A 13522-nucleotide genomic window follows, 5' to 3' on the forward strand; every position below is an offset into this window, starting at 1 on the left:
AGTCCAAGTTAGTAGCCTTACAACTGAAACAGCTCCAATTCAAGAAACCTAAAAATTCTGATGTCACTCTCCTAGAGGCCCATCACCAACACGCTGGCCCAGAAATCAGTGTCTCATTTGTAATCAATGGGGGACACTGGAAAAAAGACTTTCCTCAAAGATTTTTTTGTCAAATTCTTCCACACCAACTCAAACGCCCCCATATCTACGCTTGAAAGAGGGCCCCCATATGGACACCTCTCAGAATTACCAGGACTTCAAGGAATTCTCCAGTCAATGGCTACCAGTTGCTCCCTTAAACAACCAAGGGGAAACTAAATTAAAATTAATGGAAAATCTTGTTAAATGTTGTCGATACCAGAACTACTTTCTAAACCCCACTCTTTGGAGCCTATGAATGGGATCTTGGGAAAACTGGCAGAAGCTGATGAAAGGTGAGAATTCTTATTGGAGTCAGCTCTCCAAGATCTCTATAGTGCCTGGTTGGTAGAGAAAAGTAAGATTTCATGTTATCCCTTCCCTTCTAAATTCAGACTTTCATGAATTTGGTTTTGAGGTCCCCATTGGTTGTCAATCGTTTGTCTCCCAGGGACAGTTATTGTCTTCTTGTTTGTCTTGTTTTGTGTCCTAAGAACTTCCTGAGAACTTGGCTTAGTTTTCTGCTTGGCAGGGGCAGGCAGGTTGTTGGGTTCTTGCATATGTGGGCAACTTAAGAGTAGGGAACCCAAAACATGGCCAGGAAGAAATGTAGGTTGCAATCCATTTGTGATTGGGGTCCTACTTACTGTTGCCCACTCTCAGAGGAATTGTCTTAAGTCTTTTCTACTCTTGGTAATTTTTGGAAATGGCTCTGGATATTGGGAAGCTAGTGTCTTTGAGTTGTTTAATACTAACAGGAATGTTTACTGTTTGCCCCAGTTGAAACTTGACAAGATATTTGCAAGGATTTCTGAGTAGCTTTATGGTCAGAAGTTAGCCACATTGTTAGCTGACATTCAGAACCTGATAGGAACTTTTTTTCTTTTTTACAAGGCTTTCTCCCCTAAGCTAAATGTATCCAGAAAGAAAGAAAAACAAAGACAAACTTTACCAAAGGGTGAAGCTCTAAATCTAGAACATAGGAATCTTTTGATTTGCATCTTAGTTGAAGATCTTCTCCCTTATCTAAAGAAGCAAATAGATAAAGTAGTTGGATTGGAAGGGTCAGCATCCTTGATGCCATTCAGATTGCAACCTAATTTTTGAGGAAGTAAAAACAATTGTACTTGTCTTATAAATTGAGTCATTATAAGAATATAAGTACAGCTCTGGACTTTTTTAAAACCACCTCTTTTTCTTTTTTAAAACCACCCTCCAAACATCCCCTTTTCCTCTCATAAGACTGTAGGTATTATAAAATTCTGGATTTAGTAAACAAAGTCTTTGTAGAAACTTGCATTCTTTTTCTGTGTTTTTGAGATGTAAAAGTTGAACTTGGTCATCTCTAGGAACTCTTATCAATAGAAGCCATCTCTTTGAAATAAAAATTTTGGGGAGGTTATTTCTATCACAAGGGGGGGAAAAAGGAAAAGCAATTTGGAGCCTAGGCATATGAAGAAATCTTAAAAGTCTTCTCCAAAAATATTATGAAAATGTGTAAGCCATCTGAGCAGGTAGCCTAACATATTCTATCTGTCAGAAACCAATTTGTATCCAACTCTTCTTTTAGAGGCTACAGAATTTTGCATTATTGTACCTGTCTTGTGGCTAAAATTTGAAATTAAAAAACTAGAAGATCTCTCTTTACATCTGTCTGTATGTCTATGTATGTGTATAAGTATTTTATAAAAGTGTGGTAATTTCTATATCTAGATGGTATTGCCAAAATTAATTTGTGCAGAGTTCTATTTATATATAAACATATATATAAATCAAATATACTCACAGAACTATAGAAAGTAACCCAAATGTTTCTCAAATTTGTTTTAATCTAAGATAATATTTGGTAAATAAACATTAATTTAAGTTCATTGCTTTAATTAAAATTAGCATGTCTTTAGAGCTATCAGTATTAAATATAATGCAGCTCTACAACTTTTATTATACCTAGGTTTACTAAAAGTTAAAGGAGCTCATATTATCTCTGTTACAGAATTTGTGAGCCTAACAGATAACTTAATTTCATGAATCATTAAACAGCAAATCATCTTTTCATGAGTAATCTAAACATAATTGTTAGAAATAAGTAAATTAAATAGAAGCAAGTAAGATAAAAATTTATAAATGAACTTTTCAAGAATAATTATCCTTTTTTGTACATCTACTTAAAAGTAGCTTACAAAATCTTTTTGGCAACTTGAAACCTTAATATTATACTGAGATAAGTTGAATGATGGATATACATTGAATATCTAGGTCATTTATAAGGAATATAAAATATTGAAACATTAACTACTGAGCATAGATTATCTACTTATTTCCTTTTACAGAAGAACTAAAGATATTTGGTCTATTAGTAAACATGTTCTGTCCACATTGAAAAATTCACTGAGGAAGAAGATATTTCTAGAAATTATGAAATATATACGTAAATTTGCCAGTCCACACTTGCTTACTTCTTAGTTTTCACTAGGAATTTAGGATTCTAATGGTAATAATTATAATCATATATGTAAATAAAACTATCAAAAAATAATAAGGGTAAAAGTAAACAACTGTGAATGAAAAGTAAATGAGGAAAGGGGTGCCTGGGTGGCTCAGTTAAGTGTCTCTTGGTTTCAGCTCAGGTCATGATCTCAGAGCTTTGTGGGTTTGAGGCCTGCATCAGGCTCTGTGCTATCAGCACAGAGGGATTGGGATTCTCTCTCTCTCTCTCTCTCTCTGTCTCTCTCTCTTTGCCCCTCCCCCACTTGTTCTGTCTCTGTTTCTCTCAAAATAAATAAACTTTAAAAAATTCAAAAAAGTAAAATAAAAATAAGGAAAGGAAAGTGACTGTTTCAGAGTGAAAAAGAAGGAAAAAATACAGTAAAAAATCTGAATGGTTATAAAAAGTTGTAAAACTTTTGTGGAAAAAGAATCTTAGGAAAATAATTTTAGCTATGGCAAGCTGGCTAAGATTAGAATGGATTTAGGGTTTTTTTTCCCTAAAAAAAAAATGAGTTTTGTTATTAAGAGTGCCCTGAAGCAAAATTAAAATTTGCTTTTCTCTCTGTGAAAAAGATATTCCTGTACTATTCAGTCCGCTCTGGATAAATGATTGTGAAAGGTTTGTTGTTTGTTCCCTTTACTTTTAAGGCAATCTACCTGCAAAGCAAAGATTTTTTTTTTCTCTTAGCAAAATAATTTCCTTTGTTTCATGTTGTTTTTATATCAGGTCTTAGATTACTTAAGAGAACCCAGTCTTCTTAATATTAGGAACTAAGTCTCATTCATAATAATGTAACCTGTGTTTGCCTTTCACAATCTTCTATTGTCAATTTAGTTAATTAATATTTGATAATGATCTGTGGTCTCACATAGTCAAATGTTCAAACCTTTTGCCATTTTGACAACTTCACCAAATCAAACTCTAAAGGAGTCTTTTTGACCTTAAAGTAACTTTGATATATCCCAGAGAGTCCCTGGAAATCTCAAAAGATTTGAATCTCACCTTGGAAAAGAGAGATGTTAAAGAAATTAGGTTTATTTGATATGTTAAATTATGTGGGAAACATTGTCAAATAAGTAATGATAAACCTTGTTAGGTTATGTGTGTATGGATATATGTTACTAATATAGGTATTCCAGAAATTGTTTATAGAGTTTCTAGAAATTTATCAATACTTCAATGTCCAATTATTATTCTAAATTACTGTATGCCACAGAAATAACTACATTTAACCATCAAAGAAACTCTCTTCAGTTCTTTAACCATGTGCATTTTTAAATATTTTGTTATTTTAAGACAATCACTTTTTATTCTAATGATTTTGCAAAACTAAGATTAATGGAAAGGACTCTATCTACCAAGTACTCTCATACACAGACACCATTGCCAAATAACAAGATGTTTAAACTTGGGTGCTTATTTCACAACTGGAGAAATCTCCACTTGACATCTGGTCTTGTGCAAATGCTAGAGACATGAAAATCAAACTGACTAGGAAAAAAACTAGCTGATGTTGAAGCAGACTGCTTCCTCACAAAACATTGAGAATGATTCTTTCCATTTCTCCTTCCCTTTCCAACAATCCTTTTCCTAATTTTTACACCATGAAGGTTTTTGTCATTCTTTTGTCAACCTATTGTCTTGCCCTGGCCTGGAAAGACAACACCATTGTTCATATATCTCAGACCATTACAAAAGTGGGCTATCCAGCCTCCAGTGGACTGTTGGATTTAGTATGATGCTGGTGATTCTGTCATTATTCCCATCATAAACCTCTTCCCCCATTTTCAATGCCTCAGTTTCTCTGAAACACACTGGTGGATAAATAGTTCTGTAGAAGTGTAGACTGTTTTACGAAATATATAAACAAACCATTTGGTTTGAGAAAGTAACTCCTTCAATGAAGTCTTTCTTTGATCTATTTACTCTAAGTCTGTTTGGTCCCTGGGGATTGCGGCATTGGAGTGTCCTCCAAATATTGGGTATTATTCACTTTATAGCCATTCTAATAGTCACCTTGATGCACTGTGTTCTCTCAAAAGCTTTAAAGGCATGGATGCAGCCACTGGTAATGAGACAAATGGTCTTCCTGTGCCTAGAATGACAAAAAATGGGATGAACAACTGCCAACTAAGGGACTTTGATATCCTAATCTATGAATTGTGGTCATAGAGTCATCCTGACTCCAACATTGACAAGGAGTAGTAGCTCACAGTGGCACCAATACTTTAAATTTTGATCAATACTTGCAGTACAACTGAGAGCATATCAAAAGGAGGAAGCTGATAAAGTTAATTTGTATATTGGGATCCACAAAATGGAGGCCATCCCAGTGGCCTAGCCCATGTCACAAATCTAAACTAGGGCAGCCTGCACTTACTGAAAACACCTGTCAAGAAAACATAACATTAGTCACAATTGTGCAAGTTAGCCTTATCTAGCTTATCTAACCTAGAAAATAGGACCCGCTAGCCTTATAAGGAAACCCCTGTCTTCTTAGCCAATCATTCCCTGTTTCCATGTTGTCTCTTCTCACTCTATAAAACTCTTTCTTGCCCAAAGTCTCTCAGGAAGAGTGCTCCACTATTTGATAGGCTCTATACTCCCCAAATAATAGTTTTAGTTTTGTCACTTGAGAATAATAAATTTGAGATGTTGAAAAAATGGAAAGAATTCTGAATTTGAGTTTAGGAGATTAGAGCTAGGATCTGACTTCTATAGCTCAAAAGATTCGGTGTGGTCCTACTTTATGCAATTTTGAATTAAATATTGAATATAACATATTAAGTCTCTGAATGGAAACAATTTGAAATAATGCAACTACCCCCAAATTTATCAAGATTTGCATAATTTCAAAGCACTTCAGGACTATTGAATAAAAGTTGTGTTTATTTTATTAAAATATTTCAACTTTAGCTGGTTAAACAAAATATTCACTGTCTTCTGTCATGATAATAGAGACATCCCTTGGGTTTTGAAAGTTCATGTTATGCCAATTGAGTTTTATGAAAGACCTATATTGGTACATATTTCCACTAACCAGAAGAAATCTGAAGAGGATTTTTACTTTTATGAAAAAAGGCAAAAAGTGAAAATAGCATTGGGTGTTTGTTTTACAGTGAGCCATTATAGAGGTAGCATGCACCCTGAACAGCTAGTGTGGTGCTACCAAGCTGCTTTCCTGGGAATTCTACTCAGAATCTCAGCATTAAGCTGCCATAGCTTTGAACTGGGTCTGTGAACATCGGTGCTTTATCTAGATTTATTTTGTGTGTACTAAGGTATCAGAAAGGTGTAAGAGAGGTTACTTTTTGGGGTCTGGGAATAAAAAAAATTTTGCCATATAGACTAATGGTAATTGCTGCTTTGCTTTATACCACCATGACTTCTGGAAGATTTCATAGGAACACTGTACTTTTGATAGTGGGGAAATGTGTAGCCTTAAAATGCATAAATATCAGTTAAACTGAAATTTTCAGGGTTTTCTGGAAGGCATCACTTGCATAAAAGACAATATTTCTGGCCTTAATACGTCACCTGTCTTGTTTTCACTTGATTATTCTCAATGGGTGAAAGTGGCACAGTGAGATCCACCTCCTGGTTTTAAAAGAGGAAATACAAGTTAAAAGTGTGTAGTTTAGTGCTGGGTATAGATCAGGCACTCAAAGAATGTTATTTGATTTGGAAAGTGGACAAGATAGCATAATTTGAATATCTGTTTTCTACTAGAAATTCTTACAAATGTAAGCAGTAAACTTAGTGATATCTCTGTATTCAGATAAGAAAATAGGATCAGAGGAGATCCTACTTTGTGGATATGTGTGGATTTTGAACCTATGCCTATCTTCCTCCATAATTTATTTTATTTCTGTGTTGAAATAGTGAACAAGGTAGGCATAAATTTTATTTATTTATTTATTTATTTATTTATTTATTTATTTTTGAGAGAGAGAGAGAGAGAGAGAGAGAGAGAGAGAGAGAGAGGACAACCTGGGAAGGGGCAGAGACAGTGGTGGAGACAGAATATGAAGCAGGCTCCAGGCTCCAAGCTGTCAGCACTGATGTGGGGCTCGAACTCATGAACTGAGAGATCATGACTTGAGCTAAAGTTGGACACTTAACTGACTGAGCCACCCAGGTGCCCCCAGAAATTATTTTTAAAATAGGTCTGAAACAACAGTTCTCTAAGTACTATTTCTTAAATATCCAGAATACTTAAAATAATAATGGCACACATTTTTAGAAGATATTCTAATTAGCTCTTCCAGAGCCTCTTTTCCCCCAATTATAAAATGAATGTGATAATTCTTTTAATCAGGGGAAAGGTCTTTAAAACCCCCAATTATTCAAAAAGACTTTAAGTCATTTTCATAGATGTGTGCAGATTTAAGGTAAAAGGTACTCTGGGGTGACATAGGATAGGGTACACTTATAACACATTACCTGTTTGTTGTAAGAGATGAATATTTTTGTTTTTCAAAACTATGGAGATATCAGAAGTATTAATCATGTAGTATTTAGAGCTCTTGGGAAGAACATGCTCTGAAAAATGCAAGGCATTAGCAATGGAGTGATTAGTTACAAATCTGTTTAATTTACAATTTAAGCCAGTAGTTGAGGAAAGTAACTTGTTTTATCAGTTTTGGAATAGAATGGACATAATAAAACCTCAACTGTGAGAAGCTGAAAAGAGTTAATGTTTTGACTGACCACATCTTGAAAGGAAGATTTAAAGGATGCATGTGTCTTTGAGGTCTAAAGGTAGTGTTATGATTTGGCAAGCTAGCGTAGATGAGCAAAAACTAAGACTAGGATGGAAATTGTTTTCTTTCTTATGAGTTATGGATTTGTACAAATTGGGGGACTTGGAAGGTCCTGAAGTTGTGGCCATGCCATTGGATCAAAACTAGATTCTCTCAAGTTTGGTAAGAGTCAGCTGAATTCACTAAAATCCCAACAAGGGCAAAATATTATATTCCACTATTCCCACCTTAGGGGCAGCTAATTTTTCCTTGACTCAGCTGAGGTTCCAAGCCTCTCAATTCAACAGACAGTCTTTCTGTTGTCATTGTGCATACTGTCCTGGCCTGTGCTCCTGGGTCAGAAAATGAGTGAAATAATGCTTGTGTGACACTTACCTTACTCATGTCAGAGCTAAGTCGATGTGATTGGCCCTGCATATAGCAGAGAACCAAGAAATCACTCCACTGAGGCTAGAATTAGGATGTACAGGAGGTGAGATCAAAAGATAGAGAATGGCTGGGAGGAAGAGAAGAGGTAGGATGACTCATCATATACCCACCCAGACTCTGCCTGGCCAGGTACCAGGGAGACAAGCCTGGAGGGGAGGGTCTTGGCTTCTTCCTTCACTTCCATTGGTCAGCTTGGACTTGCCAATCTGGCAAGTACATTAACACAGAAGTAAGCAAGTTAGTGTCTGCTCTCTCACACTTTAGTGTTTGTCAAACAGTAGATTTTAAAGTTCTTTGGGGGCAAGATTGTCTTAATCACTTTTATATAACTTCCTCAACTGTCAACATCCTTGGTTTATAGTAGGTGATTCCCTTTGGAGTAAAAATATATCTCAGTCATTTTAAGATAAACACCCTGCTTTAATGTTCTAGAATTTTTGAGGTGGCGGGGGGAGGGCGGGGGAGTGTCATAGCAGATTCCAAACAAAGATATAATGAAGCTTAAGTGAGCAAAACTAATTAAATATATTATTCTTGTTCAGATATTGTCACCTTTGGGGGGTTGGCAGGGAGAATATGTTCACTCTCAGTCATACACAAGTACACTATCTATTCTAAGAACTTTCTTTGGCAGTCCTAGTTAACCTTGTCACTTGTCAGGTGGTGGAGCCCAACTGGAATAGGGATGTGAACTCACCAAGGGGGATAAGTTGTGGTCTCTCATGTGTCTAGCTAAATCTCTGTTATAAAGGCCAATAACTATGACTATTACTGTTCTTGTTATATATTCTTTCCCTTATGTCCTTATGAATAAATGATACCTGGCAGCACAATACTTTTGGAAGCTATTGTTTTATTGATTTATTTAGAATGATATCCCTTTTCTTTCTGCCTTATCCCTTTAAGGAAAATCATGAAATTATTTTTAAAAGTGGAGCAAGTAAGAATTGGGGTTTACTCCCCTATTTCCTATGAGGTTCTTGAGTAACTTCTAGATTAGACTCTTGAAGTTGCTTTTTCTGGTGTGTCCTACTGACAAGACTGCTTTTGTGTCACACATAGTACTGTGTTTTGCTGGGCATGATCTGAATTTCCTTGATGCCAAAATATATATTTTTCACACTTTGACCTTTCTTATAGCTGATTATACTTTAAAATTGATGGATGCACTTAATATGGCATTATTTTTTTCCTAACATGTTATTTAATTAAACTGATGTTGGCTTTTATAGTTGGTAGTATCTTAGATCAAGAAAAAAAAGGTAGTGGTATTTTAGTTATCTATAGTTGTATAACACTTAAAACAAATATTTATTATGTCTCGTGGTTTCTGTGGGTTAGGAATTCACTTAGGGCATAATAGGGAGGTGTTGTTTCACTTCATGATGCCTGGGGCCTCAGCCAGAAGACATGTAGCCTACAAGAATCACCTGAAGGTTTTGATTCCCATGTGGGGTTTGCTGGGGTTATTGGTCCACCTGGAGCCATTCCATGAAGAGATAATAGAATGGAAGAGACTAAACTAAAAATACTTATTCCTTTTCTTACAAATGAGATTTTCCAAACTCATAGGAACTTTGGAAGGAAGAACCCATTCAGCATTTTCAGAGAGAGGCTGGACTTGTTTCTGATCTGAGGAGGTTTTGGAGATCAACACTTTGGAGCATGATCTAACATTTTGTCATTGGAAAGTGCAGCATCCATCATTACAGTTATGCTTATATTTCGCATCAGAGTCTGCTCTGTTGGTTGGTATTCAGGATGCTTTATACCAAAGTCCTCTTTCCAAGTTCTCCATACCATCTTGAAGTTTCAAATTCTTAGTGGGCAGAAGCATGGCTGACAATGCCATTTTTTTCTCCTCTTGAATCAGGGACTTGATTGTCAGATGTCCCCAAATACTCTATCCACCCATGCCAGAGAAAAATTCTCCTCTTGCAACGCTTTGAGATCTGTGACTTGAGAGGATTATGGCACTTTCTCCAGAGCCCCATTTATTCATCTTTTTAAAAATATTTTTAATTTTTTAAGTAATCTCCACACCCAACATGGGGCTCCAACTCACAACTCTGAGATCAAGAGTTACATCTTCTTCTAACTGAGCCAGCCAGATACCCCCTCTTATTCATCTTTAAGATAAATCATAAAATCAATGGCAGTCCAGAATGTGTGGCCTATAACCCTTCTCAAACTTTTGTGGATTCAAAGGATTATATAAGACATCGTCCTTAAAAAGAAAAAAAAACTACTTTTTCCTAAAAGGAAAATTTTTAATAAGATGGAAATTTCAGATTTAAACTTTTTAGAGATTAGAAGAGTCTTTCCTTTAGGCCTACAGGTATTGGGCGTCTAAATATGATGTTTAAAATGATATTAATAGTATAGAAATATGAAACAAGCATTCTGCCACAAAAATAGGTGTGTTTTTGATAAACTTATTTGGGTTAAATCTCTGAATATTTCCTTAACATTACTTTCAGAATATTGAGCTTTAAAGGAATTTTTATAAAAGCAATATTAGCATTCATAGCTCCCATCTGCTGTGTGCCTCCAGTTGACAGGAAGTAAGAGATGTTCTAGTGACATCTTGTTCAACAACTTAGTGACCTTAGAATATTATTCCCATTTTACAGACGAGGAAACTGAGATCCAGATAGTTGATGTAACTTGTCCAAGGTCACATACCTTGCAAGTGAGCTATCTCACTTGAAAGCCACTGTTTGGGGAAACTTGCCAGTATTGGGGTAGTTGTAGAATTTTTCATAAGCAGTTACTACTTCCAGAGTGTCTTCTGCCTGAAGCTGGAGGCTTAGAAAAATGGAATTAAAAGATTCTGGTGGCATAATTAATCCCTTTCCTTATCTCTGTCCCCACTCCCCACTTTAACTCTCTTATATAAAAGTATCCATGTAATTTTGTTTTAGAAGCTTGTGATGACTACTTGGCAAAAAGCCCCACCACATTAGTCTAGTGTTTTGGAAAAGTGACTTGACATATTGTCACTTGTACTGACTTTAGCCCACACTCAGAATAGAAAATCTTGGTCTCTATTGCCACCACACTACACTGCTAAGACCCAAATGTATTGCAGCACATGATTTTTTTTCACTGCATGATGGCAGCCATCTGGATTTACTGATTATAGTTTTAGTATTTTTTTTATCAGGTAAAGAGGGGCTATTTTGCTGTTAGGAAAACTTGTTATTAGGGGTTTGGCACAGCTCAAAGACTATAGCGGTTCAGCTGTTGAATGTATATAAATCTTTCATTTTTAGTGTGTGTGTATCTTTATAGTGAATCCAGATTCATTTTTGCTTCGATTTGTTTATGATATTCTCTGGAGAGTTTGGCATTCTGGAGTTCTTCTAAACTAATGAGTAGACTGCAACATGGGATGACCAATGTAGTGATTTCTTTGGATGCAGTGTAGCTAATGGCAAGTGTGTGTGTGTGTGTGTGTGTGTGTGTGTGTGTGTGTATTCTGTGTGTGTGCATGTCAGAGAGAGGGAGTGGGAGAAGGAATATCAAGCATGTTTGGTATTTATAAAAATGATATGTTCCTTAAATTTCAGAATAACTTAAATTTATTTCTTATTATAGGAATAATGTATGTTTATTGTAAAAAATATAGATGAGTCCCCCAAAGAAAAATAAAAAAGAAATGACATCTCAGAGTTAGTCACTGTTAAGATTATGGTATCTCAATCTGTGTGTATGTACATTCATACATATGTTTGTTTTTACAAAAACGAGCCAATACTATAAATATTCCAGAAATTATATTTTCAGATATATCTATTTATTCAATATCCTTTTATAATATTTTAATGTGAAAATTTTAATGTATGGTTATATCATCACTTGAACATTAGATTTTTAATTATTTTTCTCTTCATCCTGTAATCTTGTAGCAACTGACAGAAAGAGGTTTCTTGAATTTCAAATCACTTATTGGCCTCCTTCCCCAACTATAGTCGGCAGAATGTGTTTTGTATTGTGCTCCCTGCCCTGAGACCCACTCCCAGCTGAAGAGCACTGTGGAACACTAGAGAACGGATGGCCTCTGACAGCTCCTCTACTTTTGCTGTTTCTTCTTGCAGGAGACAGAGCATGTGGTACCCAGCCAGCCAGAGTGTCGGGGGAGAACAGGAATGCAAGTCCACGAGAGTCCACAAAATCACCCTTTCAGGTGCCAAGAAACAGTGCGAGTTCAACAAAGGTGGGTCTTTTGCTGTCAGAAGTTGTGCTGTGCCTGGTGTTGCTTTCCCAGAAATGCTGATGCTGGTGCTTGTCACCCCCATACAAGAGGCAAGGCTTTCTGACTTTGGCTGGCATTCCTTACAAGTCACAAAAGCAGCTTTAAGGGGCTGTAAGAGAGTATCATTGAGTCTGAATTGAAGAGAAATGTAAATAACCTACTGTCACTGTCTTCATTTTGGAGATAATCAGCCTTACAGCTCAGAGACGACAGGAGATAGTCTGGGAGAAAGAAATGTTGATTTCATTTTGTACTCTTTCATTCCATGCTAGAAATGTTTTCCTCCATGATAATGATAATTAGTGATGACAGTGTAGACATCAAGTCAGTTTCTTTTTATATATTATCTCATTTAGCCTTCATCACTTCCTCATAAAGTAAGTATTTATAGCCCCATTTTATGGAGGAGGAGCCTGAGCCCCAAGATTCATTGTGTCCCTGGCCTGATATTGCACAAGTGAAAAAGCTGGCCAGAATTTGAACCCACAAATGTCTGATTACAGCATACCAGGTGTGCTTCAATGCGGATCCAAGTAGTATCCTTGGGACACTTGAAGCAGTCCAGGGGCTGGCCTCTCTGGTCTGCTAGACCTGCTGGAGACATCCCTGGGTCCAGGGCAAGGATGTGGGTGGAAAGCTGTCTGCAGCAAGTTGGCATGACATTCTGATGGGAGCCTGGCATTGCAGCTGTCTGTGGAAAATCTCTTCTGGATATAAACAGAAGAAAGAATTCAGCTGCTAGTTGTGTCAGCTGTCTTTGTAGGATCTTGTATACAGCATAATCTTAGCCCTCACTCAGTGGGAAGAGAGTGCTCTGTTTCTGAGCACGACCTTTAGATTTTTTTTTATGGCAGCACAGCCTAAATGAATCAACAACTAGAGAGAAGTTGGCTGTAGTATATAATTTTGCTTTAAAATATTCAAGTACTAAATTTAGAATCATAGATTCCTAAAAGTTTGGAGGGACCCCAAAAGCAAGGTGACTCTTTTTTCAACTGTATTCATAGGTGTCTTGTATCACCCTTCTCACAAGTTGCCACCTCTTTTCTGTTTATTCTTACGTGACCTCAGGTCAGGTAAGACTCAACCTTGTCATTGGAGCATTCTCCTTCCTATTTGAAGCCTTATTATAAATTAAGCTGTTTTATGGGGCGCCTGGGTTGCTCAGTCAGTTAAGCGTCCAACTTCAGCTCAGGTCATGATCTCACGGTTTATGAGTTCGAGCCCCGCATCGGGCTCTGTGCTGACAGCTTGGAGCCTGAAGCCTGCTTCGGATTCTGTGTCTCCCTCTCTCTGTTCCTCCCTCACTTGCACTCTGTCTCTCTCTGTCTCTCTCTCTCTGTCAAAAATGAGTAAAGATTAAAAAAAGTAAAAAAAATAAAGCTGTTTTAGACTGACTAGAATCAATTTTGTGTAGTGACACTGTTTCCCCTCTACCAGACTTGT

General features: G+C 36.5%; 1 protein-coding gene across 1 annotated transcript in view; it reads left to right on the forward strand.

Annotated features, from left to right (window-relative positions):
• The window catches only part of FAM13C (family with sequence similarity 13 member C), a 165865-nt gene that overhangs the window by 46598 nt on the left and 105745 nt on the right, over window positions 1–13522 (forward strand). Inside the window, 1 exon segment of the mRNA XM_030335007.1 lies at window positions 11919–12037. Coding sequence (XP_030190867.1) covers window positions 11919–12037 — 119 coding nt within the window.

The sequence above is a fragment of the Lynx canadensis genome, chromosome D2 (assembly GCF_007474595.2).
Source record: "Lynx canadensis isolate LIC74 chromosome D2, mLynCan4.pri.v2, whole genome shotgun sequence".
NCBI lineage: Eukaryota > Metazoa > Chordata > Mammalia > Carnivora > Felidae > Lynx > Lynx canadensis.